The following is a 19,127-nucleotide window of genomic DNA, read 5'->3' as shown; positions in this document are numbered from 1 at the left end:
CGGGGCCCGGCCGGAAGGACTTCCTCCCTCCATCCCAGGGAAACCGGCCACCGGCAGCCCGCTCCCGCCAAGGGCCGGGCAGAGCGGACCCGGCTGCCGGTCAGCCCCGCCACCTCGCTGGGAGCAGGGCCGTGGTGGCCACGGCTCCCCCGGCCCCGACTCACCTTGCTGGAACTCGTCTCCCGCGATCGGACCTCACAGCGCGGCCGTAGCAGCCCGGCAGTGCCGGCTTGGCGGTTGTGGGGGTGCCTGAGCAGCACCCAGGGTGGGCAGGGGGCTGCGGCCATGCAGGGGGGTTTGGGTGCTCCCTCGGGATGTGGGTAACGCAGAGGTGGGGGCCACGGCAGGGCCCGTGGGCATCGTCAGGCCAGGGCGAGGGCGGGCGGGGGGAGCCCAGGCCTCCGGCCCCGCCAGCGCCGGGGGCCGGGAGCTGCCTTCCCCTTCCCCACGGCGGCGGGGGGAGGCAGGCGGGGGAGCGCTCCCCGAGCCACATGGTGGGCTGGAGGAGGAGCCGTTGCCCAGGCAACAGCTGAGAGCATCCTTCACCCCTGAAAATCGTGTGCTGGTGCTGCCGCCACAGCCCCACGGCTCGGGGCAGCGCCCAGGACCCCCCAGCACCCCTGGACCCACCAAGAGCTCACCCAGGACCTGCCCTGGCTGTGGGGCCCAGACCTGCCCGTTCCAGCTCCAGCTGTACACCAGCACCCCTACACCCACATGCTGCTCCCCCCAGTAAGGGCAGGGAGGGGGATGAGGCCCCCCCCAAAGGCTGGGGCTGCGAGGCAGCTGGGCAGGGGGGAGCTGGGGACAGGCAGAGCCCCTTCCATGCCCTGCTCACGGCTCAGCCACGGGCTGCCCACAACCCAGCCCTGCCCGTAGAGCCACGCTGACCCTGTGACAGACATCCCTAACACGTTGGTGACCCCAGGACCTCGGTGCCAGGGTGCCACAGCCCAGGAAGTGCCGGCAGGGCGGCACCAGCATCCCTGGCCAGTGCGGTGGAAGCAGCAATCCCCAGGCAGTCCCCATCCCCCCACTCTGCCTTCCTTCCTTACACGGCTGCAGAAAATTCCTGGATTTTACCCCAAGATGCCCCCTCTGAGTGTGAGAACTCCTCCTCGGCCCGCTCCCATAGCAACTGTTCCCTAGCTACTCAGCCGCACTTGCTATTCTCATCCCTGTGCAGCTGTGTGTGGCCCCCCCGCGCTGCGCACGAGGCTGCCGCCGGCCCTGGACCCCAAACCCACCCTGCATCCACCCTGACCAGGCTGCCCCCCGTGGCGACGGTTGTGACCCTAACCCTGCTCACACTGTGTCCCCACTTTAGGGACTGTCCCCTGGGCTACAGAGGCAGCGCTTCGCCCTGGCATCTCTGCACGATTCCACCCCCCCCCACCCCGATGCACAGCTCCCAGGAGGGGAGCAGGACTCTGCCCCCAGCCCCAGAGCACACCCGTGACAGCCCAGGAGGGGCTGTGCTGAGGGCAGAGTGGAACAGAGGGACATGCCCCTGAAGGGACCATAGCAGACATGAGCACCCCAACAGCACAAGGCCTTGTACCGGTCATGCCCCTACACCAACCCAAACCACCCAGCAGAAGCCACTGAGGGCCAGCCTCAGTCCCTGGGGCTCAGCATCAGCCTTGGAGGGCAGCCCCAGCCCCTCCCTGCAGGACAGGAGCACCAGCAGAGCCTGGGGCAGCCTAGGAATGGGGGTCCCTGCTCCTCTCCTCCTTACAGCCACCACTGTACAGCCCAGAGCAGGCCCCCTTCACACGACAGCAATACAAGGCACGGCAAATCTCACGTTTAACAAAAGGTTAAAAATTTAAATACTCTTCAACTTTAGTGCAAGGCAAGCAAATGATACCACAGGTCCAAGTAGGTGCTCAGCCCCCCCGGGGGGCCTGGCTCAGAACGAGCATGAGGCAGCAGCACACACACGTGCGCGTGCATACATACACACACAGACGAATTATTGCTTGGGACACAGCTGGGATATGAGTGTGCACGAGAGGGGACAGGACAGGCAGACCTGGGGGGGGGGGGTGCTGAGCCCCACGCTGCTCCCCAGGGACACACAGGGCTCCAGGCCCTCCACTCCTTCCCTTGGGCACCGGAGCCGCACTGGCTCCCCAGGACCCCTGGGGACACACACCACGCTGGTGCGGCAGGCAGGCTGGTCCCAGCCCCGTTCCCTCTTGGGTCACAGCTCACAGCATGACCCTAGGAAGGGACATCCCCTTCACCATGGCCTTGCTCCCCGAAAGCAGGGTCCCTTGCATGTCTGCTCCTTCGACACCGAGCTGGGCCTGGGGACTGCAGCACCCCCAGCATGCACAGATGGCTGGTCCAGAGCTGGTGGAACCACGCTGGGGCCATCCTGCATCACACCAGGGATCAGACCGACCCTTTGGACAGCAGCAGGTACCTTCTGAGCAGGCGCCATGGGAGCAGCCGTGTCCCGCTGTGCCGCAGGCAGCCTGCCGGCGGTCTGGAGAAGGGGCTGGGATCAGCTCCCCGGAGCTGGCAGCATGTGCGAGACGAGGCAGGAGGAAGCAGGCTCCGGCAGACAGGGAAGCAAGGATGAGGCAGTGACACTCTGCTGCCAGGATGCAATGGTAGACGCTTTGGCACAGCAGTTTCCTGTGCCTCAGGGCTGAGCAATGGACTCCGCTGGAGCCAGGGACGCCTCAGCGCGGCCAGAAAGGTCCAGGAAAGAGGCTTTAGACACCTCAAGGCACAGAAGGCCTCTGCCCAGGACTCCCTGGTACAAAGCTGGGACCGTCGCTCCCCCCATAGGAGGACATTTGTGCCTGTGACAGGGTGGGGGCAGTGCAGGCCCCCACCTAGAGATTAAAAACCAACATGTGATATGTACAGACCAACATATAAATATACATCAAACCTGCAGTGCTGCTTCGGCACCGTGGAATGTGTCAGCAGAGCTGCTCCAGCCTGGCCTTGGCCCACACCGGTGCAATCCCTCCCTCCCACCCTGGGCCCAGGAGGGCAGCGGCAGCCAGCAGGCAGCAGCAGCACAATCCCAAGCGGCAGATTCAGAAGCATCCAGGTCTGTCTTGAGGACAAGGGCTTGCCCATGCACCTCAGCCCAAGCTGTGTGCTGCTGCCAGCCCTGGAGCCATCCTCACCGTCTTCAAATAAAGATGTGTAAAGCTGTAAACCAATCCACCTTGCGGGGCCGCTGCTACCTTGTCCTTCAGGCTGAGCTGTTGTTCTGCTGGGCACCCGGAGAGGCAAGGGGGTCCCAGGGGCTGGAGAACAAGCAGTGCTCTACAGCCGGGTGGGCTCTTCCTCACTGTCGCTGCAGTTTCCACAACAGTCCTGAAGTCAGAAGGGCAAGGAGAGGGAGGAGGGAGAGAGAGGAGCACAGCAAGCAGAGGGTGAGCACGGTCACACAACCCAGCCTACAGATGCCCTCTGGCAGGGAAAGGCCAGGCTTCCCCCCCAGCCTGCGTGTGGGAGAGCTACATGGAGGCAACAGACTGGAGGGGACCCCCAGTCTGCAGAGAAACAGTCAAGCTGCATCTGGGGGTTCAGCTCCTGGCAGACAGACTGGTGAGCACACAGCTGACTAGCTCAGAAGCTGGGAGGAAGATGGGCTCCGTGGACTACAGCCACCCAGGGAGACAGCTCAGTGCCAGCACACACAATCTGCCCCGCTCAGGGCTCAGCCAGCCACAGAAGCAGCTGAAGCCCTTTTTGCTGGAATGGGAGTCTGAGCATGGGGCAATGCCAAACCCTTCATGGTTTCTCAATCCTTCCGTGTGTCCCGGACATCCGGAGAGAGGAGTGAAGGAAACTTCCCACAGCCGCCTGGGAGCAGAGCTCCCAGCAGTGGCGGTGCAGGGGCAGCTTTGGCTCAAGCTGAGGGCGAGGCCTCCCCCACAAAGGCAGTGAGAGCAGGGAAGCGGGATTAGTGGCTCGGGGGCAGTTAGAACAACAAGCAGCTTGTGCTCTGCTGGGGGAAAGGGTTAGGCACTGAAGGACAACACTCCTCTTTCCCAGATCTTGCCATGTCCGTGGGCCACCGGGTATTTCCCTGAGCAGAGCAGCCAGGAGAGACTGCTCACCTCTGGAAAGAGAAAACATGTGGCAAATCACAGCTCAACCCCTGCTACAGGCAGCCGCCCATCCTCCGGCAGGTCCTGCCTGCCTTGGGAAAGGCTGGGTATCCCAGCCCAGAGCTGGCTCTGGCTAGGGCAGCCCACTGAACAGTGAAGCACAACCGGGAGCTCTTCGGGGAAGCAGGAGTCAGCACTGGGTGGCTGAGAGTGGGTCCCGAGCCAACCACGCTTGAGTCCCACAGCTGCAAGCAGCTGTTGAGAGACAACAGCCCAGACTTTGCCAGTCCTGGAAAGAAGGCAAAGACTGTTCTGGGCAGAGGAGACAGGCAGGCAAGCAAGCCCACAGCAGCTGCAAGACGTTTCCGTTCTCCTCATCCCTCGAAAGCACTGCTCTCTGTCTGCTCAAGGTCTGGCAGAAATGCTCTGGGGAGCACAGGAGCCTATTCCAAGAGCAAGGTCTCCTTCAGGGATGGTATTATTCATGTAGGAAAGGTGCAGACTTGCTATTTTAGTGCCTTCAGTGACATCCCTCTCCCTGTGTGACTGCAGCACGTTTAGCCAGGACATTCCATCCCAGCCCCCTTGACTCCTCCAGCACAGGGAGTGCCAGCCAGGCGAGGGCTGGCTCCCTGCAGCCTTGCGTGGCTCCCCCTGAGACCCCTGGGCTCTGGCCACCCAGCACAGGGGAAGAATCTGCTTGCTTCCCCCTCATGCCCACCTCCCTGCCAGGTCTGCCTGGCACAGACAGGAGCAGGCTCAGTGCTGCTAGAGAACTTGCTGGGGAGGAAACGCTGGGCAAACACTCTTACCTGTCTGCTGAATAAGCGCTGGAGTAACCCTTTTTTGGGCTGTGGAGAAGGCTGCCCTTTCCAGTCTAGGTCTGGGGGCACCGTGCCGTCTGTGCTAAAGACATTCAGCTCCTTAAAACACTCAGTCTCGATCATCTGGAAGAGGACAAAGATGGCTGCAGCAACTGCCACACAAAGCCCATCACCGAGGGCTCAGCAGAGCACAAGAGCAGCAGGGACAGCACAAACCCTGCAGGACACTGCACATGGCCATGGTGGGCACAAGCGGGAGCAGAGACCTGTCCTGCAAACCTACCTCATTCTGCCAAGGAATGGGCACGCTTCCCGTAGCAAACTTCTGGTAGAAGTCATTGTCCGTGGGCTCCAGCTCCACCCCTTTCACGGTGGAGAACTGCTCGATGTCCAGAACATCCTTGCAGTAGATGGCCTGGGGCTAAACAGCACGAAGATTGCTCTAATGCCAGGCTCCACGATGATGCCACCACCTTAAACAATCGTGGCTCATGGCCAAGCTCAGGCCCCCTCTCCCTGCAGCCCAGAGCTTGCTTGACCCCAGTTCTGACAGGCTGCAGAAATAAGAGGGAAGGGGACTGGCCCCATCTCCTCAGGTGAACCAGTCTTGCTTCCCTTGAAAGCACCACTGACTGAAGCGGTCAGGATACAGACAGGCACTTACATCTGGCTTGAAGGGAGGGTCCAGCATGCCTGCTTCCAGCCTCCTGAAGTTGAGGTGCTTGAAGAGAGGGTGCTCCTTCACTTCCTTTGCCCCAGCTCCTCGGCACCCCAGGCGCTCGAGAGGGTCTTTGCACAGGAGCTGCGACACAAAGGAAATCAGTGCCCTGGGTGGAAGGTGCTTCGGGCAGGAGCAGCCCCGAGGCCGGCTGGGCTCCTGCAGTATGTCACTAGGGACTGCAGGGGCCTGTGAGGCAGCTGGGAGAGAGAGGAATTGAGGCATTCTGGACCCTCCTGCACTGCCTTATCAGAGACAAGGGAACCTGGCTGCCACCAGCACCCGTACAGGGAACAGCCTCGATGTTCTCCTGCTGCCTGCAAAGAGGCAGTGGGAGCAAAGGGACAGGGATGCACACTCGTACCATGGTGCAGAGGGAGCGGGCACAGGGTGAGAACTTCTCCGAGTACTCCTCCTGCACTTCCTTCACCAACCGCTCCACCTCCTCCCGCTTGATCTTCTTCTTGCGCTGTTGGAAGGGGGACTGTCCCTCGATCATCTCGTACACCAGGCAGCCCAGAGCCCACCAGTCTGGGCTAAATGTGTAACGCTCATTCTTCACCACCTCGGGAGCTACACAGGAGCAGGGGTGAGGGATGTGTGAGGGCAGGGAGAGCATGTGTGCAGTCAGAGACCACTTTTTGATTAAACCAGGGCCACTTACCCATGTAGCCAACTGTCCCCACCCGGCCCTTGATTGTTTGGCCCTCTGGCACGTGCACAGCTAGCCCCAGGTCTGAGATACGGATGTGACCTGCACAGAGGAGAGGGTAAGTTAGCAGGATAAGGTCAAGGGACAACGTTGGAAGCTGCCAAGAACACAGAGCAACCCTGGTTCAAGCAGAGGAAGAGAGAAGGACTCAGGCCCAGGGCTCCTCTTGACCCTGGACTCACCGTGGTCATCCAGCAATATGTTCTCTGGCTTCAGGTCCCTGGGAAGGAAGAGACTGGATTAGCAAGAAGTCTATTGTCAAACCAAAGGACACAAGCAACAGCAACATCTCAAGAAGTCACAGAGAAGCAGCAGAGGGATGCAATGTCCCTGTCTCCAGCACACAGATAACCTTCCCCTCACCCTCTGTCCTGCGGTTAGCCCTGCAAGCTCTCCCCTCCCAGGCAGAGAGGCAGGACATGACAACCTTCCACCCTCTGCAAGGAAGCGGTGAGCCTGTGGCTGATTCCCTCTTTGCAGGTGCAGAACTCACTATGGGGCAGGCCATGCAAGAGAAGGAGCAGAGGCTTTTTCTGCTTACCCTGCCCCAGGGCAACGCATGGGGTAGGACTAGAAGGGACCTTCTGGCCCCCATGTTTAGGCATGCTATCCCCAACGCTGCATCACGCAAGTACAGTTATACAATCAGCTTGTTCTCCCTTCTGCCCAGCTCTCTATAGGGGAAGTGTACCCTCCTTTGTTCTAGTGTCAATACTGCCCGGGGAGTTAAGCACCCAAGTGCCTGCCCCGAGGCATTCACAGCACGATCACATCCTGTTCTTGGCCATCATTTACCAGCTCGAGGAAGACAAGCTCTCCCATCTCTCCCATGAGATCAATTTTCTGTTCCTGATCCCCTCACCCAACTCCATGCTGCTTTCAAGCCTGAGCTTATTTTCTTGAGCGGGCAGACCCAGCTGGGCTAGTAAGAGCAGCGGGAACCCTCTTGCTTCTGCAGCCCATACGGTCTCCCAGCAAGGGCCAGGCAGCGCGCACCTGTACACTATCCTCTCCTGGTGCAAGTCCTCGAGGCCACAGCAGATCTCAGCAGCATAGAAAGCTGCCCGGGGCTCCTCGAAGCCAGCCTCTCCCATGTGGTAGATATGGAACTTGAGGTCCCCTCCATTCATGAGGGTCAGCACTAGGCAGAGAGCATCTTTAGTTTCATATGCATAGGCTAAGCTCACCTGCAATTCAGGGCAGAAAGGCTGTTAGGAGACACAGCTGGAAGAGGGAAGTGTGCACACTCTGATGGGCACTTTGTCACCCAAGCAGCAGCTCATGGGCAGCAGGGCTGGGTGTCTGCCAGCAGAGGAGGCAGAGGGGGAACTGTACAAACCCAGGGAGGACATGGAAGTGCCCAGCAGCCCCTGCACACCCCCCAGCCTTCTTCAGACAGGGAGGACACTATTTCCCTGAGCCAGAACTGCTCCCCTCCAGGACAAGGAACACCCAACAGCAACTTTGGGGCAGCATCTGATGAATCCTCCATAAGGGGAGGTTTCAGGCTGTCCACACCTTAGTGCACCCATGGAGAGAGCTCCTCACCACACAGCTCAAGGCTAGGTATCTGCCCACTTGGCTGTCTGGAGAGACAGTTCTCGCTGCTTTCTTGTGCTTCAGAGGTTAAGAAGGTGCCTATGAGACCAGGCAAGTGTTTGGGCCTGACTCTGGGGGCATTCACAGCATCTTGTGGAGGCAGTAGGAGGTCCTTCAGACCCCAGCTTTGTGACAGATCTGCAGCCACCAGGACCCTACCCCATGGGCAGGGCCTGCTCCTGCCTCTCCATGCCAGGTGAGGAGCACAGAGGTGCTGGGCCAGCTGGCTGGAGGAAGAATCAAACACTGCAAAGTGAGAGCAATTCCTATGTACTTACTACAAACCTACTGTTCACTTTTTCCAGGATCTGTTTCTCATTCAGGGCCATGGCCTCTCCCTTCCGCTTTTTGATCCGTTTCTTCTCCAGCTTCTTGCAGGCATACATCTTCCCTGTGGCACGCACTTGGCAGGCACAAACCTGGAGAGGAGACAAGTCTCAGCACCCTCAGCACTGTCATTTCCAGGGTCGGGGTGGGTGTATGTGTGTCTAGGTTCTGCTCTCAGGAAGAGTCATGGGAAGGCAAAGATGTCCCTGTCCCCACCTCACTCTGAGGTTAGTGAGAAGCCCATTGTCAAAGACACAGGGAGCAGTGACATCTCCAGATGTCACGGATTAGCAGCAGAGAACTGCAGCAATGCCCCTGCCACCTGTAGCAACACCATGGCTGGTGCCTGGGAAGGCAGAAGGCCACTGCAGAAACAGAAGGAAGCCTGACAGGGCAGTTTTCAGGAGTGCAGTTTCCCCTGCCAAGACACAGGGAACTGACCTGACTCTGCCCAGGCGGCAGTATGCAGCGCAGGGCACACGCTACCTACCCTGCATAACACCTCCCACACCTCAGTGCCTGGCCAGAGGGGATCTCCTGCCCCTCAGAGGGGAACTGCCAGATCACAGCACTGTCCAGCGCAGAGCCCCCACAGCCCACCCAGCCAGCAGCACCTGCCTCCAGGTGCTGGAGCAGCTTGTGGCACCCTGATGGCCAACCCAGGTTTGCATCTGGCAGCAGGCAACGGTGGCTGCTGAGTACCCCGAATGCAGAGGACATGGTGGTCACTCACCTCCCCAAAACCGCCCTTGCCCAGTACACGGTACTGGCGGAAAGTGTTTTTGGTCACTGGCTGCCTGTGAAGGAAAGAAAACTGGAGTGAGATGGGAGCAGGGAGAGAGCAGGGGCTGAAGCCCAAACCACCCCCATGGCCCGGCCTGTGAGACTGTGGCTCACCCCAAAACCCCTGCTCAAGCAGACCTTGCTTCCCTGCGAGGCAAGCAAGGCTGGGGCTGCTGATGGTGCCAATAAGGGGCCCTGAAGAGCAAGAGCAGACAAAGGCCAGGCCCTTGGCTCCTGCCAGGGCCCAGCATGGGAAGGAGCCCAAGGGACCCCTCAGGCAGCCTGTGCGAGGAGGGTGCAGGTCTCCCAGTGATGCCGGGGAGCGTTACCGTTCCAGCCATTTCCACTGCAAGAAGCGGTTGAAGTACAAGCTGTCGAGGTAGTCAGCAAAGGGAGCCACACTCAGGTAGTCGTGGATAAGCCTAGGAGAGAGCAGAGCCAGCAAGGTTCCTGAGAGCTGATCACAGCCATAGAAAAAAGCCAGGGTCCAAGGAAAAAGGAGGTGAGCAGCCCCAAGAGCCTGTTTACTTTGCCATCCCTTCACCCAGCCTGGTGCTGAATCACCCACGTAGCCCTGGCCCAGAAAGACCCCCTCCATGCTAAGCCTGATGCAAAAGGAAGGTGCGTTGGAGGTACCACTGTGACAAACACAGCACCCTGGGACAGGGCTGGCACTGCTAATTGTGGCCTCTCAGCACCAACCCGGGCTGTGGGACAAAGGGGGATGACGGGACTCTTTGCAATTGCCCCTCTGCTCACAGGGCAAATGCGTGCATAAGGCTGTAATCAGCTGCCGAAAGCTGCTAGGAATGTTCAACACCAGGCGCTGAGTTGTTCAGTTTCAGATGAATATCCAGCACAAAAGGCCACAGGGGATCCTGCTCGAGAGAGCTAACTGCCTTGGAGACCGGTGCCAGGGCTGCCCAGCGGAGTAAAGAGCCTTAGACATAGTGTCTAGACTGGAGACATGCATCAAGAAGCGGACGCGCTCTTCCCCTTTCAGAGCTTGCCAAGAGCAGGCAGGGCCCAGCCCGGAGGCTCTGCATTCAGACAGCGACACTAGTTACCACACACAGAGCTAATGCTCCCCAGAAGACTGCAGCAAGCCCATTGCCACAGCCCTGCACTCAATTAGGCAACGTGCTCCAGCTACTGTTCAGGGAGGGGTGGAGGCCGTAGGCCTGGTTTGCCTAAGAGCTTCCGCTTTGCACCCAGAGCCAGGACCTCAGCCACTGCTTCTGCGATGGGAACAGAAGTGACCTTAGATCCCTGCGGCAACAGCCAGCGTAACCTAACCACAATGGCCACATCTGCAGCCAGCGGGAGAGGACAGCTGGCACCGGGACTGCAGCTGCCAGCTCCATGCTATGGCTGCCTACGAGATCCAGGCACAAGACTAGGAACAGCGTGGCCAGATGCTTGTGGAAACGGGCTCTTCCCAAACAGCAACTCAGACCCATGGCAGACTGAGAGGAGTGACGGAGGTTTCTGCAGCAACTTGTGGCTTCCAGATCCCATAGGAGCTCTTTGCATTTTCTTTCCTGTAGCTGTGCTGCAAACCACTAGCCCAAAACTCCCCAGGCCCCAGTCTTAGCACCAGCCCTCGCTCTCCCAGAGGAAGGGATCATGAGGGACAAGGTGAGTTAGCTGCAGCATCCACCCCGTGCTGTGGTGTGATCTGAAGGCAGGTCCCAGCCCTCCAACTTACTTAGTGGATTCCTTGAAGAGCTCCTTGGAAGGTTCCTGCTCCAGCCTCTCACAACAGGCATCCACCAGCTGTGAGGGGACTTCAGGCACATGGTCCTCACTCTGGGGACAAAGGGATGGAGTCAGACATAGGGAGCAGACTCCCAGGAAGAAGCCCACAGGAACACACACAGGTGCCCATCTGCTTTAGGGCCAGTGGGAAAAGCAGTAATAGTCACTTGTGAGGTGGTGGGGTGTCTCTGTACTCTGCCCGCACCGTCCTGCCCAGCACGTTCGCTGTGGTAGGACACAGGTGACGACAGCTGTCAGCTTTCCAACTGCTCTACCGTTGCAGGCAGCAAACACAACCCTCTTACTCACATTTGGCTTCAAGTACTTTTCAATCAGGTGCTGCCCGCATTCCTTCCGCTTCTCATCTGGAGCCACTTCGTACCCTGCCTGCACAGAGCAAACAGTGTGAGGAGCAGGTCCAGCCAGGAACTGAGCCTTGCTACTACGAACTGCTGCAGAGCAGCAACACCCTCTGCCCAAGGTTTCCCATGTTTTCCTGGAAAACCAGATCTCCAGCAAACAGGTCCCTAAGCAAAGGCCATATCTTGGAGAAACTGCAACTCACAGGTTTTTCCTTCAGGAAAACCCTACGTGCCCAGAAGTACCTGGCAACTGCCGGAGCACTCAGGGCCAACTGATCCATGCCCAGGGCACCAAGAACATCCCTGCCTCCCCCAACAAAGCCCAATGGGCTTTGCGCTTACCACGGCATCCAGGAACTTGACACAGCGTGACAGCTCAGGTCGTGTCTCGCAGAACTGCCGAAAGAGCATGTGCCCGATGGGCTGCTTCTCACACAGGCTGTTGTAGTCCCGCTCTGCAAATGTGGAGAAGATCACTCACTGCCAGCCCCCAAAGGAGCAGGCACAGCCCACTGCCCTGGCCACAGGCAGCGGTGGAGGGGCTTGCGACTCGTCAGCTGGCTGCTCACAGGTCCCACCAGCCTGAGACTCCCAGGAGAGTGAAATGCACCCAGCGGGGACAAGAGGCATGACTGAGCTTTTACGTTCCCTATGGAAGATCTTCCCTGAAAGAGGTGTGACTTGCTGTTCTGTACAGCCCGCCCCTCTTGTTTTTAGCAAGGGACCTTTGTGACTCCTGCTTGCCTGGAGGCTCTCTTCTCGATCCTCTCCCCAGAGACTGACTGACTACTCCAGACATACAACTTTCCCTGGAACATGAGGGACACACTGAGTTTATTTCAAGGCAGATCTTCCAGGCCAAGAGTTGCTCTGATGACTCTTACAAACCACTCGTATTCCCAAAGGCCCTGCTGGAAGCAGCAGACTCAAAATGGGAGGCACCATTTCCACAGATGTTCCGTTAATGCTGCACACTGCAATTAGACCCCCCTAATCCATGGGACAGCCGCTTGCTTGTATGTCAACTCTTACTGCCCTCCAGAGCTCAGCTTCCCTGCTGATTCCTCTTTACCCTCTCTGAAGTCTGGCAGCCCAAGCACAAACCCTTTTGACTACCAGTTCTCTGCTTTTTTCCCTCCCCTTCCATTCGTAAGACGCTGTCTGACTGTGGGCCAGAACAGATTTCTGTCACAGCCATTGCCACTGAGGCTGTGGGCTGCCCGGGGTGCAGATGTGCAGCCATCCACAGGCTCGCAGGGGATCTCCCCACACTCCCTGGCGCTGGGTACTGCCGGCCTTCCCCTCCCTGCGCAGCAGTTTCTCCCGAGGAAGCTGTGGCTTCCCGAGGGTGCATGAGAGCTCAGAGATGGCCAGGCTGCGGTGGGGGAGGAGGCTGCCTCGCCAGCTCCGCTGCACCGGCCGGTTTCCTTGTGTCTGCAGGGGAAGGAGTTCCCTTCAGCTGGGGAGGGCGAGAGTTTGCTGCCAGCGAAATCAGAAGCTTTTGGCTGTCCTGGCTGCTGCCCAGGCTCACGCAAGGTTGCTCCCTGTGGTCAAGGCACACAAAGCTTAATTCTGCAGTGGGCAACCAGCCCACCATGCCCACGGTCCTGCTAAGCCTCTGGAATAGGAAAGAAATGCCTTTCTAAGCAGGCTGCAAGGAGAAAACAAAACCATTCCAGCCAAAGAGTGACCCAAACACAAGGAATGGGGTCATCTTTCCCATGGGGAAACCAAGCAAGGCGGCTGCCACCTGGGCCAGAAGCACTTCTCACATGCCTCCCCAAGGGCAAGTGGGGACATGGGTGGTGACAGCCAGCAGCTGGAAGGGACTTGCCTCCCAAAGCGTCACAAGGTCACTGTCCCAGCCTGTGAATGGCAGAGACAGGCAGACCACCAGCACTCAGCACCAGCAAACAGGCAGCACAACAAAGGTGAAGTTCAGTGCTGGAAAACATGTCATGACACCCACAGGAAGGGCAGCTGCAAGCAGAGGATGGGCATCAGCTGAGGGAAACCTCTGCTGAGGACACACAAGTCAGAGAAGCAGACAGTGGTTGGGATGGCCAAGATGGAAGCTGCAAGGACAGCCTGTGACAGAGCTGTGTTTGGTACCCAGAACTTGCTCCAGAGAGGCAGCCTGCAGCAAAACCAAGGATAGACTCCCCATCTGACTACACTTGGCAGTGAAGCTAGCTCCAGGAGGTGGTGCATGGCGTGTACGGCAGCAGAACCAGGCTGTTGTGAGCTTGGAGGTTAAGGTGTGGATGATGGAGGTACAGTTAATCCAAGTGCTACAGTCCCATGTGCCCTCAAAGGGAGTCACTCCTCTCCTTGGGGCTGTCAGGACCTAGAAAACCTGGGCAGGGTAGAACTGGGGACTGGAGCTGCAGAAACCTCCCAAATCCACTCAGTGCAGTGACACCTGCTCTGAAACAAGGCCAGTGCTGTGCCGTTCTCCAGCTGGCAGCTGAATCCGGAGTGACAGCTTAAACAAGCTCTCCCCTTCCCAGGAAGCAGAGCATTCCCACCCTTCATGCCCCAAAACAATTTCACATGATCTCAGGACCAAGCCTGCTGCACAAACAACATTAAAACCACGAAGAGTACAAAGTGCAGTATTAAAATGACAGGCCAAGCCCTGCCCAACTGTACAATTCTTATCCGTACCACACAGCAAGAACCCAGTTTTGCTTGAGAAAAGCTGCTGCATTAGTGTTAGAAGCCGAGGTCTGCAGAGTAGGACTGAATCCCAGACAGGGAGTCTAGAGGACGTTAGTGGGACCTTTGTTATTTATGTAAAGGCACCCTAGAGTGATGCTCTGAAACTCTGCAACACCGAGCAAGTCTGTTTGCACAGAGAAGGTGGCATATCTCTAGTGAAGCTCATCACAGTCTAGAAGGTGTGTGGGTACATCAACAGGCATCATCTGGTGAGCATCACGCAGCTGTGACTTATCTACCCATTGTTTTTCTACCCTGCAGCCCGAGCTCTGAGTGATCCTGGACAGGCTTTGGCCGACACGTGTCCCATTATACATCCCTGACCCTCGCACAACTCAATTTTGGGTGCACAACACCCCCACATGCTCCCACCGGCCCCACTCCACAGCGGAACCCGGGTGCTGCTCAGCTCCCGCCAGCCACCGCGTCTCACCGAGGGTTTGTCGAAGATCCTCACAGAGGCTGATGTGGGGGAACTGCAGCATCTGGCGCCATTTCTTACTCTTGCCTTTCCGGTTTCCGCCACCACCTGCAGGACACACATAATGGGATGAACAAAGTCACCGTCAAGAACATGAAGACCTTTCACTTGGACATCTCAGTTAACTCACATTTAAGATGGGAGAATCAGGGCAGGAGCACCTACAGCCACAGGTCACTCTATGCCTGCACAAGAGTTCTTGGCACCCAGGCCTGTCCTCAGGACCTCTGCATAACTCATCACCTCTCAAGGCCAAGCCTTGCCCGGCATGGAGCTCTTCCTGCTGTAGTAACCACGATGTTCATGCCACCTACTCATTCCAGACTGATTGCTTACTCCAGGGAGGGGCTCTCACAGGGAGGACGTGAAGCTGGGAGACAGGAATTCCTGCTCTAATCCTGGCTCCACAGACAACTCACTGCATTGCCTGGGGCTCATCACTTCAGTTTCCCACCTGTGAAGTGGGGACACTCCCACCTTTCTCCAGAGATAAACCAGCCTCAGAAAAGCAAGATCCAAGAATCAGATATTATTTCAACTTCATTTGCTGGAGTAAGTGCCCAGTGCTGTAGGACAGGGTGGGAAAGCTTCTAGATAGACCGAAAAATTTACATCATAGCAAGCACCAAGTACTGAAATACTTGTAGTATGCCTGACTGCTGGGATCAGCCAGCCTCCAGGGATTGCCTTCCCCCAGCTTGGTGCCAACAAACACACAATCTCCCACCTCCCTTTGGAAATACATTAAACCACCCTGCGGAGTTGGGCCAAAGGCACAGCTTTCTGAAATCAGGGGTGGTTGAACATCATTTATCAGCTCTTGAGAAACACTTTCATAACACTTTCCTCCACTGTGGATGCAATTCATCCCCCAATCCTAGACACAGTCCCCAGGCACCCAGCTCCCCACACCGCAGGAGGCCTTGGTTGGACAGGCAGGTGGGATGGGGCCATCACAGCCGGCCTTCTGCAGGCCAGCCCCAGGTCCGAGCCCCTGGCACGCTGTGGGTCGCTGCGCTACATCTGCCCTGCACCAGCGGCTGGGCTGCACGATTGTACAAACTCAGGAAGGAAGTGACTCAAGGATAAACAGGGGTGGAAGAAACCAGCAGCACAGACACCTTCTTGTCAGCCACTGCTTGTGGCAATGAAAAAGACAGGGGCAACTAAGTGAGGGCACAGGAGGACAAGTCATCCTCACCCCAAGAGTGCTCAAGGAAAGGCACAGCAGTGCCCCACAGTACCCAGAGGACGAGGACTGGCAGTTTGCATTTCCTCAAGTTGTTTGCTTTGAAAGGAGGCTCCAACACCCTTCATGCTGGGTTCTCCCCCGCCCTCCTGGAACCGCAGCAAACAGCCCAGCAGGGAACTTACCTCCTGCACACCAACCACCCAGCACCCCCATTTTGGGGATGGGGAAAGAGGTGGGTCACCTCTGCCCAGAGAGCTTCAGGGCTTGGTGATAGCTCAAAGCTGGTCTGTTGTCCCTCTGCCAGAGGCCAGCAGTCAAGGACAACAGGGGAAGGATCCTTCGCTTTACCTGGGCCAAACCCTCTGAGAAGAGTTTGAAGGAAACACAGAGCATGGTCATCCTATGGCAGCAGATGAAGATGGCTGCCAGCAGCCCCCGCAGCACATCCAGGGTGATCTCAGCCCTGCACTCCCACACCAGACCAGGAGGTTCCCAAAAAGGCCGGGCTGGAGCAAAGCAGCCGGTGCTGCCAGACTTGGCTAGCAAAGCAGCTCTGTCCTGTCACACAGGCTGCCAGAGCTCACCCCAGTGGCCACCGTGGCCAATCAGCCACGGGTGGGAGAGCTGTGGACAGGCAACACGGCCGCCCACGGCTCTCACTGGCCAGGAACCGTCCAGCACGAGTGTGCTGGTGGATCGTATCTGCTGGCAGCCACTCTGCCCGTTGTCTGCTGAAAGGCACCGCAGCAGCTGTCTGACACCTCGCTCTGCACCGGCACCCAAACTCTGCTCTATCGAAGGCACAACAGGAGCCAGTCTCCTGGTCACTCACTCTGTGTGAAGCAGGGCCTTGTGTTTTCAAGTCCCAAATGCCACTGTTCAGTTTTGTCTGGATTTGGTTTTGCACCAAACCTTGCCATTATGAACATAATGTCATGGTCTACCACAGTCACTGTGCCTGAAGTACCTACACTAAGCCTGATTTTCAAGCAGCTCAGAAATGTTTCTGCCAATGTAAATTTAATTTCGTTGCTCTTTGCTCCCACAAACCTAATCTCCAAAGACCTCTAACTGGATTTCAGTGGGCTCTGCAGGCTCCAGGATGACTTGGTCTGGCCAGCTGCACACTGTGGGCCAGGAGGGACTGTACTTCCCCACCACTTTACGTGATCTAATGAACTCCCCGACAGCTGGCTGAATCAAATCATCTCTGCAAAGGACCAGGCTCCTGTGTGACAGACTTCCCAGCTCTCTCCCTAAGCCATCCTGAGGCTTCTCTGCACAGCTCCCCTGGACCTTCAGGACAGCCCTGCTGCTGGCAGGCTGCATCCCACACCCAGGCCCTGCACTTCAGCCGTGACCCCTGAAGGAGCAGGAGGTTTGTGGCCCCGCAGCAAAGCTCCTGGCGCTGAGCAGACCAGAGGCCAGGGTTGGTGTGAAGGTGGTGGATGGGTGGGGCTCACCATCACAGTTTCAGGATCGGCCCTTGTATGGGAAGTCACAGTTTACCAGCCTGAAATCAACTTTTTCTCCCAAAGCTGCTTTTCCCCTCTGCCAGGAGGAGCAAGAGTAGCTCTGGAAGGGGTAAGGCTGGAGGCTGCCAGCACCGGCGGGAGGCAGGCGGGCTGCAGGGCGGTTTCCACACGGAGAGGCAGCAAGCCCACTGCGGGAGGGCTCGGCACCCCCCCCGGGGGATGCACAGCACGGGGCGCTGAGCGGCTCCCAGGCGCAGCCCCCCACGCCGGGGCTCGTTAGAGCCGATCGCTTTGAGGCGGCCTGTGCCCAGCCTGCGCCGTTCCCTCCCCGCTGCCAGCAGCGCTGCGGGCAGCCAAGGCCCCAGCCCCCGCGGGGGGACAGCCCGGGGCCGAGGTCCAGGGACAGACCCCGCCGGAGCCTGCAGCTCGCCCGGCCGCAGCCCGCGGGAGCGGACACCGCTCTAGGAGGCGGCCCGGCGGGCTCACAGCTCGGGCCACCCGCCGGCCGGCACCTCCCGGGCGCTGGGCTCGCTGCGCGGCCGGGCTGCCTACCCCGCCGCCCCAGCTCCGGGCACCGGCGTCCGCCTGCCGCTGCCGCTCACCTTCGCGGGCCTTGAGGAGGACGGTGTTGGCGACGATGTTCTCCAGCTCCATGGGCCCGGGCGGCACCGCCGCCTCCCGCCCGGCTCCGCGCTGCGCCGCTCCCCTCCGTTCGGCCCCGCGACCCACCGCCGCCGCCACCTCCCCCCGCCGCCACCGCCGCCGCGCCCCGCCCACCCGCGCACAGCCCGCCAATGCCTGCCCACGCTCCTCCCGCGCCGAGTTTCTATTGGTCCAGAGCTCCCAGGAAGCCTCGCCCCCTCCGCCGCGCCGCTGCCCTACTGTTGGCCCCGCGGCGGGCGGAGGTGTGGGCGGGTGGGGCGGAGAGAGAGAAGCGCGCGTCATTCGGAGGCCATTGGCGAAGCCCTGCCGGGAAGAGGGGGCGGATGCTGATTGGAGAACGAGGTGTCACTCAGGGGACGCAGCCGCCGCTCCGGGAACAGATTGGGCGAACGTCAACGGCGCCCACCACAGGAAGAGACCCGCCTTTTGCGGCATCTGATTGGGTGGGGAGCTGCCACTCTGCTGCAGAGCGGGTCGTGATAGGGGCGTTCCGTAGGGGTGGGGCCGAGCTGCAGTTTATAAGGGGGTGCTTGGGAGGGGGGGGCTCCATAGTGAGCTTGGGTCGACTTTGTGTGTTGTGTGCGGAGGCGGCCTCGCTGAGGTATCCTGTTAGAAGCAGCTATGTGTTTAGGGCAGCCCTTCCCCCCTCTTTTCAGGCCTCTTTTCACAGCTTGGGCCTGTGTTTGCAGTGGCCTCAATAAAGACTCCCAGGCACCTCCATGTCCGGTGTTGGTCAATCCCAGTGTCACGGGGCGGGTGACGCAAGCTCTGCTGCTGTGCCTGGTCACTGCTGCCGTGGAGGTTTGTGGTTTCCTCATCCCCCAGCGCTCTTGGCAGTGGGGGGTGCAGCATGGTCAGCCTCCTCCTGCTGGGGCTGACCCCAGCTCCCTGCTGATTCTGTGTAAAACTGCTCGTTAACCCTCATGTCCATCAGCAAGTTGTGCCTGCCCCACTTTCTGCTCCTTCTGGTGTTTGGGTGTGGGTGTCACCTCTGTCTTCCAACGGCTCCTATCTTTGGCTCTAGCCCACGGGTGATGCCTCCTTCTTGCCTTGCGTGTGGCAGCTGGTGGCAGTGGGGCTGCCCCTGGTGTGAGGTTGGTGGTGGCCAGGACATGGAGGAGCACGTGGTGATGGGCAGGTCCCTCCACTGGCCCCTGCCAATGGCAGCCTGCTGGTGAGGACCAGCCTGGACCCCTAAGTGCTGCTCAGCTGGGCCATGCTAGTGAGCAGGAGGGAAGAGGTTCATGTCCTCAGACTGTAGCGAGACTGATAATAACACAAATTATTCCAAGCACTCACTGCCCATGCAGTCGGTACTGACTGTGGTCTGCTGTGCCCTTCAGCATCTACTGGAGATCAGGCATCTCATCTTCTGGTTACAAACCCACAGTGATAACAAGGAGGAGGATGCTTTGCCTCGGAGGTGA

General features: G+C 58.9%; 1 protein-coding gene across 2 annotated transcripts; it reads right to left on the bottom strand.

Annotated features, from left to right (window-relative positions):
* Positions 1-1,803: 1,803 nt before the first annotated feature.
* GRK6 (G protein-coupled receptor kinase 6) lies at positions 1,804-17,762 on the bottom strand. 2 transcript variants are annotated; one of them, XM_074883558.1, is made up of 16 exons: positions 17,640-17,762; positions 14,323-14,418; positions 11,511-11,623; positions 11,116-11,193; positions 10,757-10,857; positions 9,378-9,470; positions 8,999-9,062; positions 8,217-8,357; positions 7,336-7,526; positions 6,522-6,559; positions 6,292-6,381; positions 5,992-6,200; positions 5,574-5,711; positions 5,193-5,330; positions 4,898-5,032; positions 1,804-4,096 (listed from the first exon to the last, which is right to left on the bottom strand). In XM_074883558.1, the coding sequence occupies exons 1-16, from the start codon at positions 17,689-17,691 to the stop codon at positions 4,091-4,093; spliced, it is 1,683 nt and encodes a 560-aa protein (XP_074739659.1). In that variant the 5' UTR covers positions 17,692-17,762; the 3' UTR covers positions 1,804-4,090. The 2 variants fall into 2 exon arrangements, with proteins under 2 accessions (XP_074739659.1, XP_074739658.1); XM_074883557.1 differs by having other exon boundaries at positions 1,804-3,345.
* Between the last annotated feature and the right edge of the window lie 1,365 nt (positions 17,763-19,127).

The sequence above is a fragment of the Strix uralensis genome, chromosome 14 (assembly GCF_047716275.1).
Source record: "Strix uralensis isolate ZFMK-TIS-50842 chromosome 14, bStrUra1, whole genome shotgun sequence".
In the NCBI taxonomy this organism is placed as follows: Eukaryota; Metazoa; Chordata; class Aves; order Strigiformes; family Strigidae; genus Strix; species Strix uralensis.
This window is presented reverse-complemented; position numbering and strand designations above follow the sequence as displayed.